At 40.9% G+C, this 20,883-nt stretch overlaps 1 protein-coding gene across 3 annotated transcripts in view; it reads left to right on the forward strand.

Moving 5' to 3' along the window:
* The window catches only part of ITPR1 (inositol 1,4,5-trisphosphate receptor type 1), a 244,452-nt gene that overhangs the window by 136,677 nt on the left and 86,892 nt on the right, over positions 1 to 20,883 (forward strand). The window contains exons 38-40 of one of the 3 annotated variants that reach the window (XM_026650249.2): positions 5,754 to 5,786; positions 15,833 to 15,868; positions 17,587 to 17,634. The exons of the other annotated variants lie outside the window; for them this stretch is intronic. Of the exons in view, the coding sequence (XP_026506034.1) occupies positions 5,754 to 5,786; positions 15,833 to 15,868; positions 17,587 to 17,634 (117 nt within the window). The remainder of the gene's footprint in view (positions 1 to 5,753; positions 5,787 to 15,832; positions 15,869 to 17,586; positions 17,635 to 20,883) is intronic. 3 annotated transcript variants of the gene reach the window in all.

The raw sequence follows: 20,883 nt of genomic DNA on the forward strand, positions 1-20,883 counted from the left end.
ATCAGCAATGTGGAATCTGTTCCCTTTGGTTGTCATTATAGAAGATAACCATATGTTATAGCTGCTTATAGGAGACTTGTCCATGCAGTCATGTGACCTGTCAATAAGAGGATTCTTTTGATAGCTTTATTTTGACTTATATGTAGCTGAGTTAGCTTCTCTCTATTGTGGTACTGTGGAATTTGAATTCTAGATTGGTTGGTATACAACCTTAATAGTTTTCCATTAAAATACTATTCCTTTTTCCCATCAAGAGGGAGTCTTTCTCTTTCTGGAGCTATAGATCTCTCCTCTGTATCTGAATAATGTGCTTATCTCTCACACTTACACACCCAGTCCCATACTTTTAAATATATTGATGCATATTTCAATTTGATTTAGCTGTATTGACACACTGGGATAGATATCCCATCTTTGGAGCTCTGCTTCTATTGTCTCTCTATGAAGACATGGAAAATAAAAGAACCCAAAGCAGGGTGACAAGCGATGAAAAGATTAGAGCATGACCTTTGATGGATGAAAGGAGTTGAACAGGTACCGTACATCTTAGGGACAGCTACAAAGAGAAGAACCATTATGTTTTCCATACACAGACTCAAATGTGCTTTGAATCTAGATGGCTTTCATTTTAAATTCAGGAAAACAGCAAGCAAAGAAAGAGCAAAGATTAAAATCTGTGTGACAGAAAGTAGAGTGTCTCTAACTTGAGAGTCTCCAGCGTGAAATGCCTCGTGGTCTTGCCCTCTCGTAGACAGGTGGGACTCTTACACTTAAAAGCTGCAGTACACAAGAAACCGAATCATAGCTCTGTAGCCCACAGAAACAACTGCCCATGAGCACTTGAGAGGCAATAATTACAAAGCAGGGAAGGAAGCAATTGAATGGTTGAACTGAGTTGTTAGAAAAGGTAATCTCTGTGAGCAGTTTGCTTAGCGTTCTTTTATGCAGATGGACAATTGAATAGTTTTACTAAGTGATACAAATGAGGCTCTCTAATTAGAAGTTAATTGCAAGCTGGGTTTGAAGTCATGACAAAGTGCTAAGTTGGTCAGTCTTAGATGATGGTAACCCATTAGTTTGAGGCAAAAAGTTAGAGATTGGACAGCTTCTTTACAGACCCTTGTCTAAGGCTGTCCCTTCAGGGGAGGATGAGGAGTGCTGTTTGATGTAGGCAGTGGAAAGTAGAGAAACCACTAAGATGAGCTAGTTGAAGTTTGCCAATCTGAGGGTGATGCAGGCAGCCTCAGCCCACTCCAAGGTTAGTCGGATATGAGGCATGTCACTCCCCACTTGGCAAACAGCAGGCTTGCGAAACCCACAAGTGCAACAGTCTCGAAGATAAACCAGGCAAAGCGATGAGGATCCTTCTCCAATATGCCATGAGCATGTTGGCTATTGCCGGCCACATGCCCCTGCCGTGCACCCACGCAATACCGTAAATGAGCAGGAGACTCCCAGGAAAATACCCTGGAGGTGGGGATGGGCAATGCTACACTCCCTGTCTGATCTGGGAATGCTGCTTCCCGCTTCTCTGTGTCACAACTTCCTCCCCTGTCAGTGATCCAGCCCAACTCAGCACCTTTTGCCTAGCTCTGTGAAGTTGCTTGCTTTTAAGCCTTGCTTGCAAGCAGCAGTAATCATTCTTTTAAATAAAGTAACAATAACTGTGTGGAATGCCCTAACTCACTGCAAGTAGGATTGGGGTGTTGGCAACATCCTGCATGTATATGTTTTAAACCTGCTTTCCAGTCTTGACAAGCCGACAGTAATTTGCGCTGAATATCACTCTAATCCACTGCTGTTTGGGAGCCTTCAACTTCTCTCTGTCTGGATCTAGTTTATTTACTTTTTACCTGCTTTCTAGCCTCATATGGAAGTCAACTATGCAAAACCTGTAAAATAGATGATGCTGCTCTAGCAAAGGGCTTAGATGGTCCTTTGTAGCCATGGCTCATTTCTGAGGATGCGTCTACACTGCAGTTGGAGATGTGATTGCAGCTCCGATAGGCATACCTGCACTAGTTTGGAAATGGGCCACATCCACCCTGATTGAATTGGCCCTGTTAGCACTACAATGAGTAATTTTCCCTCTGTTGATATTCACCCCTTCTTGTCAACTGTTGGGAATGGGCCACATCCACCCTGATTGAATTGGCCCTGTTAGCACTGACCCCCCACTTGGTAAGGCAACTCCCATCTTTTCATGTGCTGTATATTTATACCTGCCTGCTGTATTTTCCACTCCATGCATCTGATGAAGTGGATTATAGCCCACGAAAGCTTATGCCCAAATAAATTTGTTAGTCTCTAAGGTGCCACAAGGACTCCACGTTGTTTTTGCTGATACAGACTAACACGGCTACCCCTATGAAACCTAGCTTTAATTAAGGTAGCACCGCTGAAAATAGCAGGAAAGATGTGGGAGCATGGGCTGTACAAGCCCATCTGGATCCTGAATTAGGTACCTACTTGTATTGCTAGACCATGCTGGGATTTGTGCCACGGTGTAGTCACTATTTTTAACTGTGCTAGCTAGATTAAAGCTAGCAAGGTATGGCCACCCAAGCCACAATCTCATCTCTGATTAACATAAATGTTGACTTCATGACTGAGAGGTGATATCTGCCACTACTCAAGAGCCAGCTTCTAGTGTACTTGGCATTGCAAATAAACTACTGATACCTCAGGGTTTTTACAGTTGGCTACTAAACTCTTTGGAGCATGTTCATCCCGAGTTTTTTCCATTAAAACCAGCGTAAGGACATCACCAATCATGTCCAGCCTAAGGAATGTAAAATGAGATTGGGTGTGGCATATCTTGAAATCAACGGAACCAACCTGGTCTTGAAACAGATTTTTTTTTTTTTTTTTTTTTTTTTTTTATTGTGTTACTGATACCACTGGAAATTTTGCTTCAAGCAAACTTCATTTATCAGAGCTTTGCCAGGGTTTTGGTAAAAGTGGAACTGCAGATATTGCCAGAGAACATAATGAAAATAATTTTAAAACACTGATACCAAATTAAATGATGTTGTCTCCACAAATGGCCTGTAAAGCTCTACAAAATTCTAAACATCTTCCAAGTTAAAGATAAGCAGAGATGAAACGTATCAACTTCTACCATAGTTGATCAGTTACATAATACATGCAGTACAAGAATAGAATAGCCCATGAAGCAGATTTCAGTAAGGGGAAAAGCTGTTTGCCAACTATCAGCTGCTAGTTATAGATAAACTTTGACTGTCTGGCCACAAGAAGTAGAAGGATTCATTTTTTACCTGGTGACTACTCCTAACTGCATTTATTCACCACTTAAAGGCAACACGCATTTCTTTAAAAGCTATTCTGAAGTAAAAATAATCTTGTGCTACCCTTGTTAAATTTAGGGTTCTTGAAGATACTCAAGGTAGAAAGGGTTGCATCTGTTCAGGAGAACTCCTAATTTATTGTAAACCAATCTGAGAAGTGTGAGCAGTACTGTTGCAGATAAGGGCATTCAAATAATTTATACTATAATATATTGTGAATGCTAATAGCTACTTATTTTCTCCTTGATACTTCTACATATTGTAAGAAATTTTAGCAACAAAGAGAGGCTGCTTAGAGCACTCTGTTTACCACTTCTACTTCCCTTTCTTAAATATGGTTAAAGACTTCATACCCCATTTTCATAAACTATCTCTGAACTTGCTAACTCAGTAGCTCTATGTCAGGTTATGATTGAAATAAATTTAAAATGGTTATGACAAAGTTTAGGCCCTGACTTCTGCATGCATGTACAGTTATGAGTGCCTGTTCATTTTTCCCCACTCTGTTGTAAAACTTTACCTCAGCTTTTGCTCTGTTCAAGTATGAGAAAAGTTTATTTGGCAGAGCCAAAGTGCTTTTTAGTTCAGTTATGGGTAGGACTTCACTTATGCGATTCAGCAAAAGTCTAGTCCTCTCCCCTGTGCCCTATCCCCAATGCTCATCCCCACTTTAACCATGTGATTTGCCATCTCCTATGGCATTTGGAGACCTCCATTCCAAATAACTTTGAATTACTATTATCTTAATCCCTAGTAGGCATTTGTTTACCTCTCTTGCCACTATAATCTACTAGATCTGGTAGTTGTCTATTGTGGAATTGAGAGCTGCAGGTCAGACCTGAAGTAGAATTTAGCAAAAGAAGTGTAAGGAAAGTTTCCGTCTAGTGTCTGATCTTGTTATATTGTATACTGCATACTAGTTGAGACCAGCGAGTCTAGTAATAGACAACCAATCTGTTTTTTAGAGGCATTGCCCTCTCTATAAATATGCCTGACCTCCTCTCCCCCCACTATAAACCAGACACACCAGCATTGTATTTCCTGTGGACTTGTATTTTCACTCAGTCTCCCTCCCACCAAAGGGACATCTAGAGAAAATATAAGATTGTCTGGCTCCAACAGCCAAGGCCTTTGTCAAAGGCTGTACGTGACTTCTGGTTCCATCCCAGACTGCCCACAGTACTGCTGTGATTCTGTGCAACATGCAAAGGACTTGATTAGAGCCCAGATGCTGCTACTACTAAGATGCAGTGGGAGAAATGTTGGCTGCTGGCCTGTGGACTGAAGATCCAAGCTCACTACTCAATGCTTTTTCCCAGATGCTAGCCTGTTGTGCTACGGTTTGACTGTGGGAGTGGCCACAGTGTAATGCAGAATGTCTGTGATTCTTCCTCCTCCCATGCCATAAAGTATTTGTTACAAGAGTTATGGTTTTTCACTTCAAAGGCTGACCTTTTTATTGTGCTATAAATTAGCATGTAGAGCTGTGCACACACTCCTCCCACTCTCTTTCCCATCATTTCATAGTTATCCCATGTTACTTCCTGGATTTTCCCATGATCTGAATTTAAAAAAAAATAAAAAAAATCAGTTGTACATTTGTGGAATGCTTGAAACTTTACATATGGCTGAAGAGATTTCTTAGATAAGGTGGGTGAGGTATTATCTTTTATTGGACCAACTTCTGTGGGTGAGAGAGACAAGCTCTCACTCTCTCATCAACAGAAGTTGGTCCAATAAAAGATATTACCTCACCCACCTTGTCTCTCTAATATCCTGGGACTGACACAGCTACTACAGTCCTTAAATCTTGGCATTTGCGCAGCTTTCTCAGTGATCAGTAATAGGCTGTGGTATTCCTAATGAGCTGAAAGCCATACTACGTTAGTAGCGTCAAATAGGCCCAGACTTGGACTTTCACTGAAACACCTCGCTCGTACAGATGTTTTCTGCATGAGTGGCAGCAGGTTTATTAGGGCCAGTTGTACAAACTCCAGTAACCCAGATTTTGAGACTTAACCTGGAATTCAGCTTCTCTGTCTTCTTGCTGCCATTCTCCCCAACTCTCTGTGAAGATTCTAAGATGGGTATCTTGTGTTGCTGACCACTCACACGCTGGGGCCTACTATTATGCCCAAGGGTGAAGTTCTTGGTGCTTGTGTAGCCAATCTGTATGGATTGACAGTTGGTAGGTGAATAAAGCATGAGTGCATCCTGTCTGTTCAGTTCCGTGGCAGAATATTTCCAGTAGAGCAGATGTCAGCTAAGATGATCGTATCATAGAGCCTTGCTCTAGCCTTTAATGCCTCTCGTGATATTGTAGAATACCAAACTAGAACTGAAATGGTAAATAATATCAAAGTTCCTAATGCAGGATTTATTTGTAATTTCGCTTACTAATGTTTGCTTTCAACCTCTCTTCTTCTCTCCTTTTTTCTTTTCCAGTTGATCACCATTGATGAATTGGATAATGCTGAGGTCTTAATTGTATTTTTCTTCCATGGCAGTGTTTCCATGATGTTTGTTTTATGAGTAGCAATGTGATCTGTCATGCTGTCTTTCCAGTGTTTGAGCGTTCTGACTCCTGCACCTGTTAGTGAATTAGTTGAGTTTAGTCTGCCATGCGTCTACATTGGTAGTTACCATAACTAATTCTGTCTGTCATTATCCCCAAGTATTATCCCAAATGTAGTTGTAGTTTTGGCAAGCTGCAATCATCTGGTGGTATAATAGTATGCATACTGCTTAGGATCAGAGCTGAGTGCTCTTAGAATACTAGCTGCAGTGAGTACCATTAAAACATTAGCATTTATCACTCCACAGTAATTATAGTACCACTGTATTGCCTAACTTACAATTTGGAAGATAGAGTGGTTAACCTAAATATCTGGAAAGGTTAATACTAAGTTTTAATGGCACCCATTTATACTTGATCGGAAAGAATATGAGAAGCCAATTGGAGGAGACCCTAAATGAACTGTCTGTGCTTACTAACTAATGAGAGTGATTGCTCATAACAATGTATTTGTATAGCACAACTGAGACAATAGAAGAGGATGGGCCCTTGCATAGGATCTGTGTGATATTCTTTCCTATAAAGAAAGTAACTTGGTGACTGTTGAGTTCAGCAGGATATATAGGTGTGGTCACTGTTTCTTCCTATTCGGGTTTGGCCTGTGAATATGTGGGAAAACGTAGGGGTATATTGTGAAAGCTACCTGTGGTAAATCTATGCCTGGCAAAGCAGCAGCCTAAAATAGGGTGTTTACACAGAATGCAGCACGCCTACGTTAAAGGCAAAGGGCCATGTTTGAGTGAGATCTTCCAGTGGAGGTAGCTAAATGTCCAAATGCTGTCACTTTTATATGCACCAACCATCCTGTATGCCCAAAAAATGTGGGCACAAATTCAGAGACTGATTGTTTTTCTGTATATTTGTACAGTATACCTGTTGTCCAGCAAGTATTTTACTTATTTAACAACTTAATTACAAAAGTTCTTCTGCCCTTGCTTTGTTTCCTCTGTGCTGTTCCAGCCTTCTGTCTGGGGCAAAACGGATCCCTTTAAAATGCAAAACACAGAGAAATATACTAGCTATTTTTTCAAATTAAAAAATATTCTAAACTGGCTTCCTCTGAAACTTTTTCCTTTAACCCTAATCTAGCAATGATCTCAGTTATTATTTTTTTGGAACATCCATTGTTTTGAGGAATAAATTATAATATTTTGGGAACCTGTGTGCCAAAATGGATTTGGAATCCTACCTGCCCATCTCATCATGCTCAATCTTGAACTGAGCTGTCTTTGTTTGTGTGCGGTTATATTCACTTAGTGCATATATTAATGGAAACTGTGTATGATATATTTAGAGAATGAGGCTGATTTTCCTGTTACTCATTTCACACTATTTAAAGTCCCTTTACTCCAGTAGAGTTATTCCTCACCTTACACTAATATGAGGAGACTCAGGCACTGTATCTTTCCAGGCTTCACAGGGGAGCTTAAAATAGTTGGCGGCAGAGTTTAATGTCAAACCTTGGATGTGATTTGTTTTTTCTTACTAATTAAGATTTCTCTGTAACCTAGACTGCTCCACTGGAAATGGGCTCTGTTTTTGAGAAGTTAATTTATAACACATTAACATTTCAATCAGGTGCTAGACCCTTTAGCTTCTGGGGGGGGGTGCAGCTTCCCCAAATGGTATGTATAATTTATCTTGGAGAAACTTCAGACAGAACTTGAGTTTGTTTAATTGCAAATTAAAGTCATAAAATGAAACTCCCTCTTTCTTTCCTCTGAGTCTCTGGCCATAATGTTCCATCTCATTCCTCAATAAATCAGCTAGAGAGTGCAGACCCAATTTAGAACTTAGTCTTCTGGCTGCAAATAAGAGCTTTATTGCTCCCTTATGGAACAATTCCATGGATGGAGCAGGTGTGTTTATAAACACACAGGAAATGAACAGTGTCTGTTTATGAAGAGAGATGCTGGCAGTGGTTAGGATTTTTTGAGAATTCTCAAAGGAAGCTGTGATATTTCCCATCATAGCTTCTGCTGGCAACTGTAAAAGTTGGGGTCAAAGAAAACAGAACTCCTTATTTTTAGTTTCTCCAGCTGCTAAGCTCTGAACAGTCTAGTTTTTCTGAATGGCTGAAATGGTTTTCCACTCACTCCTGCCCCTCAGAGTAGACCTTCTGTTGGCGAGGTAATATTGTTATTGTATTATGACATAATTCAGAGCTAATTTCACAGTCTTTCTGGCATTCTAAGTAGCTATTGTAAGATACTTTTGGAAAAGGATAGGTTCAAAATCTTGCCTTTAATTGTTTTTTTTTTTTAAAGGGGAACCCTAAATGCCACAGTCACACCATTATTTATTACTTACACTTTCAGTAATGAGAAAACTCTAAACCAAAGACGGTGGAGTCTCTCTTAAAATCCTTTCTGTCCTGTGGAAAGGGAGTGTCTGTTACTGAGTGAACAGTGCTGGAATTCACCCTGTTGAGTAGGAAATCCCCTGCATAACAGGAAGAATTATAAAGGGCCATAATTGTGTGGTCATAACCGTTCCGGCTATGCCCAACAGTTATGACACGGACACATTGTATGTTGATTAGCCTGTCAGATTATTGTTCTGAGACTTTTGCAATATCAAGGAACTGTGGTGTGAATTAAGAACAGAGTAGTGACTTTTACCCAATTTCTTTACATTGATCTGGTTCATTTGGTTTACATTCACGGATTTACTTTGAAAACTGTGGTGGAGTCACCATCTGCGAGGAGTGGAGGGTAGGAGAGTGGTGTTGTTGGGTTGTTTGTGGTTTTTTTTAAACCCTCCGTTAATATAGTCCTTGGTCCATAATCCATTTTGAACTAGACGTGCGAATGGAATGCTAAGGGATTTTACATAAACTGCTGTGCAACTGCCCGTATCCTATCTGGGTTCAGTGAAAAATGCTTTACTTCCAAGGGAGAGAATTCACAATGCTGCAGGGTTGTGTGTTTCACAGGAAACGCGGGGTCCAGTACATTTGTGGTAGATCCTTTCTTTTGGTTTGTTTTTATGCACAAGCAATCCCACCAAAGTAAGTGTACAGTTCTAGAATTAGATGCATTAGAACTTAAGACCAGTAAGTCTTACATGACACACACATCCCTGAAAACTAGAGAACGAATAACCCCAAAGTGTCATTAAGGAGCTGGTTTTGATCTACAAAGGGCTTGGGACCTGTCTGCCTGGGACCACTTCTCTTCCCTTGCCTTACTGCCATCATAGTGAACAGCAGAAATCTTGAAGCTCATCCCTCCTCATTTAAAGGGAACCTTCTGCCCTCTTATAAGGATCCCTTTCCTCAAGATTGCTTTCTCCATAAGGTCTAATGTAATCCGAATGTGTAGACTTTCCGGATGTGCTGTGAAGCTCACTGATTTGAGTGAGCAAAAGACTGAGGCCCAAGGTCTAAGGCCAAAAGTATAGTAATGGAGGGTTTCAAGCAGTATTGGTCAGATGATGTGTGGTTGGGTGGAAGGAAGAAGTGGTGCTGCTATGGTCAACTTTTACATTGTGTCTCCCTATGCTCTTCTGTATGTTGAGGGTGCCCAGAGTTTTGAATAGGTGTCCATTTGGAGGGAGTTCTTATAGACCCAAAATGTAAATGAAGACTAGCAGACGTGTCTTGAAAGATTGAGGGAAAGCCTTATTTCTAAAGAGAGCTATAGTCCATGTCATTTCTTGTTTTGTTTCCCTTTTAACAAAACAAAACAAAAATGTAAGTGTACTTCTACTACTAGTAGTAGTAATACGAGTTAGTTCACAGATCTGTTCAGAGTTTCTGTTATTGCTCTTTGTTGCCTTCTTGAAGTAGTTGTTGATCTTTGCAATCCTTTACACAGCACCAGATTATTGTCATGAGTTGAAGGTTATGACTTTCTAGGTGGAGAATATACTGACAAATATGAACTTTTTAACACGGGCCCTATGCAAATGTTTCTAATAGTAAAGAAAATGGAAAACCCTGACATGAGACATGGACAAGAGTTCTCCCTAGAAGCTGCTGTGGGCATGACTCTTACCATTTACAGTACTTGCACTGTCTTGCATTGGTGTAACTCCACTGATTTAAGTGGAGTTGCTCCCAATTTGCACCAGCATGAGAAGAGAATTTGGTCTTCTGTCTACAGATAATCATGAGGCATCAAGGAAATCTTACCTCTTGTGACAGTACTAAACCCACTGCAGTAGTTCAGTGAAAAAAGTATGAAATAGTTTGGGTTTTTTAAGCTAAATTCCTCCCCCGCTCTCATTGTAGTCCAGGTACCATACATGATCAGAGCTGCTACGCTGAAAATGTAGGTCTGGGTGAATACTTGAATTTTGGGTTCACTGTGATTAAGGAGCATTAATGTATTGGCAAAGTGCTTTCAGAAGCTGTTTAATTTCAAACCCCTATTGCAGTCTGTCACTGGATTTTAACAGGTGCTAGAGACAAAGCAACCTGCCTTGCTATGTGAAGATAAGAGCTGCAATGAAAGTAGTGAGATGCTGGGTAAGGGATTTATAAATCCCAGAACAAATTAATATGTATGGAAGGAGAAGAGCATTAAAGAGGAGAGAACTGTTAAACTTCACCTTAAGGGGGCGATCTGATGATGCTGAATGTAACGGAGAGATGTCCTACTTTTTTTTTTTTTTTTTTCTTTCCTCCCATATTGCGGTGAACTGCTCCATTGGGCACCTGCCAACATTCAAGCAGCAGTTACATAAGAGCAGCTTTTTTTCCTGGAATTCGTGCTTGTTGCTGATGTGTGACCTTCAGCAGTAATTGCCAATAAATGTGGTGGAACTGTTTACTGTTAGTTCAGTCTGCACTGTGTCTGCCAGTGTCCGAGGCTACAGAAGCAGTTGCAGCAGCTATACAGTTGCTATTTCTTTTTACAATAACGTTGCTCCAAAATGATTAGATCTAGTATCTTATTATTCAGGTAGGCTGTGTATTTGAAAGAGGTTCAGCAGAGTTCTGTGAATTTCCTCTATCATTGATCAGTAAAGCTAATGTTTATATGTCCAAGAGTATTTGCACATAAGTTATGAACCCCTATTCAACGCGCATCCCCAGCCACTCTTTCCTTGCATATAGTTAGCAAAGCAGAAAGGGACCAGATCTAACAAACTGCTAAGCACCCTCAACTTGCCTTGACGTTAACGGGTATTGAAGGCATTAAGCGGGTGAATTAAAGTAACTTCTAGTAAAATGTTGACTTCAGTTCAATAAAAAGAAGGATTTGTTCTCTTTATGTGGTTGATAAGCAAGCTCCAGAGAAATATACCAGCAAACCCATTCAAGGTGGGTGGGGGCTTTTTTTGATTTTCGAGGTTTCAAGTAGGTGAAAAGGGAACTGAAATCCTTGATGAAAAGGGATTGGCTGCAATAATCTTTGCAGTGATGTGTATCAATGATAAGCTGTAAAACTACGTTGCCACAGCTGGATGAAGTTCAGAATGTGTTGTTTTCCAGATCTAAGATGGGAGATCAATTAACATGATAAATGCTAGTTAGATGCACTTTTAAAGATGAAATTATATCCCTCATAGAGAGATCTCATGCCACAATCATTGCTGTTGTGTATTTTGTACTTAAACAGCATTTGAATTATATCTCAAGTAGAAGAAATTAAGTCTCTGGTTTCTGGTCTGTTTTTTAAGCGAGTTCATTGGAGTCTCCTCAGAGACGTGCACATGGAACTGACCTTAGGGAGATGGAAGCAGGATTGTGGAAATCTTTGGGTATTGTGTCAGGAGTGAAAAAGGTTGTAATCCTCTGGCTAAATAGTGTTGTGAAGAAGCTGGAATAAGCCAGTATAGGCATGGGGAAGCTGAACACCAAGAAGTGTATCAGCCAGGTTACACCATCTTCTGAATGTACTGTATGATCAAAAACAACGAGGAGTCCTTGTGGCACCTTAGAGACTAACACATTTATTTGGGCATAAGCTTTCGTGGGCTAAAACCCACTTCAAAGCTTATGCCCAAATACATTTGTTAGTCTCTAAGGTGCCACAAGGATTCCTCCTTGTTTTTGCTGATACAGACTAACATGGCTACCACTCTGAAACCTGGATGATCAAAGGTGACCTGAGGAGGACAAAATAAGGATTTGGCCTTATTTTTGCTTCTCAGTAACCAAGACAGAACATTTTTGAAACTTGTAATTTTGACTTTTTCATCAGAATGTCAAAATTCAGTGAGGGTGGAGAGAGGGGAAAGGATCAAATTTTTATTAAATATGTCTCATTTCTTTTCATAGCAAAAGCCTGAAATAATGTTGTCTCTTTTTCACACACATACTCTCTCATTTAAAAAAAAAAAAAGATGTTTTTCACCTGTTATTTTTCTACCTTAGAAATGTCAAGAATATCAGGTCTTCTCTCCCCCTATTTTGCTGAGGGGATTCATTTCAGGACCCAGTGAAATGAATTGGAAGCTCTCTCAGTACTTTGTTTGAAAGAGTTACAAATCTTTAACAGAGATCTTTTGTTCTAGCTGTTTGCTAGGCATTTGAGCTAAATAACATAGCAAAAAAGTAAAGAACTCCAGAGTTTTCAAGTCTGAAAAAAAATATTTTCTTCTGTTTTGCAATTTTTATCTTCATTTTTATCTGCAATATCAATCACTTGCTAGTTTCCCCTGGTGACTGTAGTCTTCAGGAAAAACAGAATAGGCAAATTCTCAACTTCTCATGTAAAAAATCAATCTGATAAAAACCTTAAACTTTCAGGCCTTCTGCATAAAACATAAAGGCAAAAGAGGATCAAAAAATCAAACTTTTCCCTTTTAGGTCAGCTGTGAAGTGATGTAATAAGTACACGCTTACTCAGTTAATTGATTGTACCAACCGCTGAAATGGGTACATTCACTCTTGAGTCAGATGAGTTGCTTTTGGGGAGATACCTATTCCATAACAAATGAGAAGTCACTGTTAGAAACATTCAGGTCAACAATAGGTCAAAATAATAATAATTCTGGTATGGCTAATAACAAAGGTTTATTTGCCAAACTTCTAGGCAGGGGCAGCTTCAAAGTAGCCTCTTCTTGTACAGAGAGCATAGGCGTTGACTTCTCCTCTGCCCGGTGGGTGCTCTTCCCCGCCCCTGGCCCCCCCTCTTCCTGCCCCTGCACCGCCCTCGCCCCCCCCCCATTCCACTCCTTCCCCAAAGTCCCCGCCCCACCCCCACCCTTTCCCACCCCAGCTCTGTCCCTGCCCCACCTCTTCTCCGCCTCCTCCCCTGAGCGCGCCACATCCCCGCTCCTCCCTCTCCCTCCCGGAAACTCCTAAGCACTGCCAAACAGCTGTTAGGCGGCGGGGAGGTGGGAAGTGCTGGGAGGGGAAGGAGCGGGGACGTGGCATGCTCGGGGGGGGGGAGGGAGGAGGCGAGGAGGAGGGAGCTTGGCTGCCGGTGGGTGCAGAGCAGCCGCTAATTTTTTCCCCATGGGTGCTCTAGCCCTGGATCACCCACGAAGTTGGCGCCTATGGATGAGAGAACCTGAGGCAAAGCAAGATTGTCATAATCCAAGGTCATACAGGAAATCTATGGCAGAGCAGGGGATTACAGCTGGCTCCCAGGTTAACACTTTAACCACTGGACCATCCTTCTCTAAAGCCTATGCTAATATTTTGTTTACCCTGCTAAACACTGCTAAGGATAGCATGACACCCCTAACTCAACATTTCTTTGCTACTTTTAGTCAGTTCTGATGAAAACAATCCAGTCAATCTCACTATTCAGTTTTTTAGTCTTACTGACTGATTGCTAAAGCCCTGTTACAGTTGCAGTGTTACAGGTGAGCTGATCCTCAGGACTGCATGAAGCTCCCATCATTTGAAGTTGCTGAACTCTTTCTGGGAGCAAGGTTTCCCCAACCAGTTCACTTTATAAGATTGGGCCCTAAAACCCTATATCCCTTTTCCTGTTTAATTTGGAAGACATGGGACTTTTCTGTCTCAAATACTTACTCTTCCTAATTCCTGTAAATCACTTTGTTAATTTGATCCCATAGAGCTTCTTTTGGATTCTTTATAGCTCTGGCAAATTTCAGTCCTAAAACATGCACATATCTGCTTGGTTAGTGTGTGGTAAGAGCACAAGACCAGGGTGTTCTAGTTCAGACTCTGACACCCTCCGTACCCTGGATTGGGACCTTCACCTTTCTGGTTCAGTTTCTCAGTCTTTGAAAAGAAGACCACGCTTAATTCCCTCAACAGAGGTGTGTGCAGTTGAGCTTGTGTTATCGGTAAGGAGATTGATTAGTACTTTATTAATAAGAGGGCTTTTTCACTTTGCTCTGAAGCAAGTTGCGTACTGGCTGCTGGTGTGGTCTGGATAAAGGGTTCAGATTGACTAATGGTCTGGAATGGCAATTCCAATATTATTTGTTGAGCAACTAGAGTGTGCTTGGTAATGCTTACTAGGTAGATGAAGACAAAGTTCCTGCATAAATTAGGTTCTTCCTGTTTAACTTTTGTTCTCCTAGCCTAAACTCCCATTTGACCAAGACTTCAGTGGCTTATATGCTTGTTAAATTTCCAGAATACATAGTAATGACAATGCCAGGAAATAATGTACCGGAGAGGCATGTGAATCAGCCAGGAGGAACGTTGATTAGAAGAAATAAGGAGAATGGCTTTTCCTGATCATGGAATCCCTCTCCACTGAATGTCAAGGTGGAAAATGTCAGTTCCTCTGCCTCTTTCCTGAGCAGTGGAACCTCTCCACCTTAGACTTCCTCAGCTTGGTTGCCTTCCTCTATTTTCCTGCCTGTTTTGCCCTACTCTATTGCTGATGTTGAGCTGATATTCTGAAAACTGATTCACCACAGTCACTCTACTACAAGGTCGCAGACTGAAAGCGTGTTTGTGTGGTCTTGCGGTTAAGGCTTTGGACTGGCCCTTGGAAGATCTGGATTCAAATCCTGGTCCTAGGTATCCAGTCTGACCTTAGGCAAGTCACTTAATCTGCTTGTGCCTGTTTTTCATCTTTAAAATTACAGTGATGCCTCTTTTCTCCTACCCATTGTCTCATTTGTCGATTTAGGTTGTAAACTCTTTGGGGCAGGGATTGACTGTTACGAGTGTGTACAGCACCTAGCATAGCAGGTTGCTGACCTTGTTCGGCATCTCTAAATACTCCTATTTCATAAATAGTCATAATTAGTTCTTAGTGTGTCTGCTTCAGAGAAAATAAATTAATTACCCATGTTAAAAAGGCTTTATAGGTCTCGTATGTCTGTGTCGAATGTCTGTAAATTTTACTAGGTGACACGAGTAGACTCATCTTAATTTGTGTTAACATGTTGCATCACATTTTAAATGGAAAATCTATTCATCCCCCTTTAGCTTCCTACTTGGTTGCTGATGTCTAATACTGTAATTTCAGAAAAAGAATATTTATCTTATGACAATCCACTGAAAATGCCCTTTCAGAATCCATATCCTAAAACAGATGTCTGCTGCGAGTTGTATTCAGACAGTGATTTACCCCCGTTGGGGATTAAGCCACTATACTAAAATGTGTAGTATAATTCACCATATATGTGAGTGTATGTTTTGGGTGCAGATTTTGGAAAGGCCGTGTTTGTGCATCTCCAAATTGCATGTGTGCTAATGCAGGCATGAAACCACATGCACCTGTAAATCAGGGTGTGTTCTTCTGCATTGGTAGTTCATGTGAGCAGGTTGGGGACATGCAACTTTAGCAGGTGCATTTTGGAAAACTTGGTCCCTTATCAGCAATATACATGTAAACAGTAAACTTCTTTCAGTATGTGTAGAAACCAAAATTATGCCATAATTCAGCAAGATGATGCAGCTAAGGTCAAATGAGTGGCAGAAAATCCATGGAAAGTTTTTTGTGTTTTTGTTTTGGTTGGTTTTTAAATTCCCCTCTCCCTAAGTGTTGACCATTAGATTTCTGTTTAGATGAAACATTCCTGAACTATGACTAATTATCTGCATTTTACTTTCAACTAGCTGCCGCAACCTCCAGAAACGGAAAGCTCTGTAGAGGTGTGTCACCCACCTATATTTGTAAAACACACAAATATTGGTGTTTTAAGTAATCATGCTTAAATGTCTTTCTCGTTGGTCAAATCTGTGTTATTGTGTTTTATTGAATGATGTAGGCAGAGGGATGTATGCAGCGTTGCTGAAATGGTTCAATCCAGTATAAAAATATTCTTGAAAAAAAAAAAAAAAAAATAGGTCTCTTACCAATTCAAAACTTGTTCTCATATAGTACCATTAAGAGCCCCAAAGGAGCAAAGACTGAAACTTTCAAAGCGGTGCAGGTAATTCAGCCAACCATCTTTAATGGAGGCACTACATTGAAAGTCTCAGCTCAGATCCCATGTGTTAAAGAACTAGGCTTCATTCCTCTCACTTCTAGGGGAAATCACAGATCCGGAATCATTTTATCCTTGCATGTTAAAAACAAGAGGTTTGGAGGTGAGTGGTGGGGAGGGGTGAGAAAATAGTGGAACTTTACCCAAGTTCAACAAATCCAGAATAGTTGAATATTCCTGTTTTTAAAAAGATTCAGTGAAATAGTAAAGTTGACCTTTCAGTTGTCATCATTACACTACAGGGTTAACACCCATTAGGATGAATCAGTTCATATTCAACAATTTATCCACCGAAAACGTTTAGGACTAGCACTTTTATTTATTTATTTATGAATTTATGAAAGCTTGAATTCTTTTGAAACTAATGAAGCAACCAATGATGCGGTTGGCACAGAGTCTACCACTGCCTACCAGATCAGTTTTACTCTTGATTAAAGCTATATGGAAGCTTAAGTCTAGCTTCTTTTCAATTGCCTAGGCTATGTAAAGAATTTTATGTGGCTAAGCAGTATTATGGATTTGTTGTAAGTGATGAAGAGAAAAATGCAGTTTTCAGTACTTTGGAACTTTATTATAAGTAGCATTTGTGGAGTAGTGTTTGAATGTCTGTCTTAAGTGCTCAGTGGTTACAGAATGAATTCAATGAGACATGTGGGAAATAGCCTCTTAGTGTTAAATCAGTCCCTGAAAAATGATTGTCATGAATGATCCAAATGCTTTCGAAGCCATCAACAGTATGAGACATTGTTCTGTTCTAAAAATCTGCCTTGTTCAAAGAGAAGAGGCATTTGGCTTTCACCATTATACCTGCCATAGTATTTACTCTGCACAGCAGAAGAAAAATACATCGAAAGCCCCAAATAGAACTGAGGCATTGACATTGGCATTATATGCCAAATGTCTTCCACATTCGCAAGAGACTGGACTTCCTAATTGGCCAGAGTGAGGTGTGTCAAAATAATGACATTTCCTCCAGAAATGGTGTGTGTTTGTGTGTGTATAAGTGTGTATGCATGGATGTAATGCACGTATGAGTTGCCAAGATCCTGGCCTTTTTTTTTCTTCTTCTTCTTTTTTTCTTTCTGTTTTGTATTATGAGTTACTGTGAAACTAGATGGAAACTTTGTGTGTTACTTTTACTTTTAAAATATGTACAAACATCTAGCAAATGTGCATGCCCCGTGTAGTTTGATGGAGAGCATCAAAGGTGTAGATAAGCCCTGAAACTCTTTAATAAGTTTGTCAGTCGACCTACCTTCCCTCCCCCATTGCTCTCAGTTGTATGACTTTCTTGAATTTTTCTACTGTTTAGTTATTGATGCTGAAGATATTAGTGTCTCTTTAGTATTATACTTTACAACAGAATTTCTGCATGCTCAGCAGGAGCTTGATCAAAGTCTACTACAGAGGCAGCTGGAAGATCATAAAAGGGTATGTATAGTAGTCTGGTATATTTACTGCTAATTACCGTTACACTTCCTTCCATCTCTCCTTTTTTCTTAAACAGTATATGCAGGCAGAAAAGTTCGGGTGAGAAATTTGTGGCTGTTTTTAAAAGGGAACTTATTGTCCATGTCTTTGAAAATCTCAAACTGGTATTTCTACCAGTTTCAACTATAAAGTAGTTGAAGGCATGTAAGACATGTCTTCAATTAAAATTAAATGGAAAATGTGTGTGTATGCTTCCTCGGTTGCTTTGGAAATCTCCACTGCAAGGGCTGGTGTGTTTTTTCTTTCACACTACTGTAATTTGGGAGGAGCTCCTTTGAAACTGGTGATGTCACACCATTGTAAAGCCAATGTGAAAGGATAATCAGGCCCACAGAGTTGACTTGCCTGGCCAAAAAGTGCCTCTTAGTTATAAAAGCTAAGCAATCTTCAAAATCAGCACTGCAAGTAGTTCATTGTGGTGCTTCCCACTTTTGCCTGCTCCTCTAGTTAAGCTGCTGTTATTGTGGTACTTGCTTCTTAACTGCATTACTGCCTTAATCTTGCATTTTAATTGAAGGGTGTATGTAAATGCACAATGTCTGACTGCCTAAAGGTTTTCATCCAATAGCAAACACTTTCTAATATACACACAATACCCAATTCATCTGTACTATGCCATTGACTACAATAATATTTGCATACCACTTATCTACTGCTTACCAATAGCCTAACTGGATGCTAAAATACAGAGGAGACTAAATGTCATTGAACTTTTCTAGGTAGCATGTTTCATATTTCTTAATACAGCCAAACATCTGATATTTGTTTGCATATTGTAAGCATTGAAGTGCTGTATAATACTAACATTATAGTTAGAGAAGTGTTCTCAAGCCCATTGTTACACCTGAATTAATGACAGTATTTGGGAAAATATTTTCTCTCCTCTTTTATTCAGATTACATTCTCATGTGCTTGTCGGTGCTTTTTAATAATTACATCAAGCAAATGATGAGGTTTTCCTTCCCAGTGTTCTTGAACTGCAGCTCCAAGTGGTATTGAAAATGAAAACACATCTCCAAGCTTGTGCAACTCTGGATGAGCATTTTACCAGAAATTGGAATCACTTGACATATGATCTCATCTGCTTTCGCTTGCTGTCCTACTCTTTTATGAGTGTCACTATTTTAGAAGTAGTCCAACAATAGCAAGAAGATGGTGATACCACAACAGGCATACTCAAAAATTCCACTTGAGCTTTTCTCTTGCCTGAAATATTTTGACCACTAAACTTTAGTCATCAGATTTTTTTTTTCCCCTATCGAGTAGAAATAAAGGCAAACTACCTGTAATCCAAAGAACAACCGTTAACCTTTAGAAGATGGCAGGGTGGGGAGAAGTTTATTGAACAATGATATTCATAGTGAATGTGTTTAAAGATCTTTCGTAGGTAGTAAAAAGTACCATTTTAAATGCCAGTTGCTGTGGCAACTGCTAGTTAATTTAACAGAAGAGAAAATGGTAATGTGAAAACCCCATTGTAACTTAATTTTGGCATGAAGGGTGTATAAATGTCAAGTTTCCCTTCTAATAAGTACACATGTAGAAGACAGCATAGTTTGTTTTTTCGCCTGATTTGACCTTGTCCTGTCATGCACCCTTCATCGCCTGCAAAACTGAGAGCAGCGGGAGTGGTGTAAATCACTGCAGCATGTACTAGAACAGTATCTTGTCATTGTCCGTCAAAACAGCTCACACACAGTGTGGGAGGTTTTGTAGGGGGGGGGAGGGGTTAGAATTAGTCCCCTGCCTCTCTTATATTTTCACAGACCATCCCAATCAATGATCGAAAATACAGACACCTTGGAAGTAATGATCTTTTCCTAGTATCATTTTGCTAAGTAATTTGTGAGAGGAGTACCCCCTGAGCCTTTTGTAATAATTTTGGGAGCACGTTGCTGGCAAGGCCTTCTTTTAAGGTTTATTTTGAATCTTACCCCTCATATGAAGCTGATTGCAGAAGAATAAAATACGGATCCTATCTAGCATCTTTCATGTTAATAGTTAGGGCCCTACCAAATTCACAGCTGTGAAAAATGCATCAGGGACCGTGAAATCTGGTCTCCCTTGTGAAATTTAGCTGTTGTGGGGGAGTGGGGGGTCGCGGTATTGCCACCCTTACTTCTGCGCTGCCTTCAGAGCTGGGAAGCCGGAGAGTGGCAGCTTCTGGCCAGGCGCCCAGCAGTGAAAGCAGCACCACCGCTAGCAGGAGTGCAGAAGTGATGGTGGCATGGTATGGGAGGGGTCATCACTTTTGTGGGGGCAGGTCCAGCCTTACATGTGGGCAACGTTGGTGACTGCCCAGGGTGCAGTGCTCAGGGGGGTTCTGTGGTCACCCCTCCCCCCCCCCCCCCCCCAGCCAGCCCAAGGCCCTTTAACCTCCGAGCACTGGGCCTGGAGCTGGGGAGCAGCAGGGCTGGAGGCATCCCAGCTGGGGGTTCCTACCATGTGCCGGGCTCCAGCTGCTAGTCCCAGCCGGGCTGGGGAGGGACAGGACTACCTCTTCCCCTGCACAGGCTGCTCCTGGGCTGGGTCAGACCCACCTCCGGGAACCTCCCCCAGTTGCAGGAAGCTCCGCAGCTGTTGGCTGGGCAGCCAGCTCTGAAGACAACACCACTGCCAGCAGCAGCGCAGAAGTGAGGGTGGCATGGTATGGTATTGCCACCCTTACTTCTGCACTGCTGCTAGCAGCGGCCACTCTCTGGTCGCCCAGCTCTGAAGGCAGTGCTACCACCAGCAGCAACGCAGGAGAACGCAGGAGAAAGGGTGACAATACCACAACTACTCCCTATCATAGCCTTGTGACCCCCCCCCCCAATCTGCCTTTTGGGTTGGGACCCCCACGGTTACACCACCATTAAATTTAAGATATAAATTTCTGAATCCATGAAATGTAAGATGTTTTAAATCCTATGACGGTAAAATTTACCAAAATGGACCATGAATTTGGTAGGGCCCTACTAATAGTATGTGGGAATAATTTTGAAGTCTGATGCTAGATGCACAATGACTAAGGCAAAGGGTATAGCCATTAAGCATTCAACATAGGAATTCCCTTAGGAAAGGAGGCACTGTTCTCCAGCACACCGGGGATAGCCTATAACTTTCCAAAAGATGTTACAGGATTTTTAACTTTCAGGTAAGCTGCCCCCATCGCTTGTTGAAGAGAGCCCAATTTAAAGTGTTTCTCAT

This window comes from Terrapene carolina, unplaced genomic scaffold (assembly GCF_002925995.2).
Source record: "Terrapene carolina triunguis isolate 2854851 unplaced genomic scaffold, T_m_triunguis-2.0 Scaffold89, whole genome shotgun sequence".
In the NCBI taxonomy this organism is placed as follows: domain Eukaryota; kingdom Metazoa; phylum Chordata; order Testudines; family Emydidae; genus Terrapene; species Terrapene triunguis.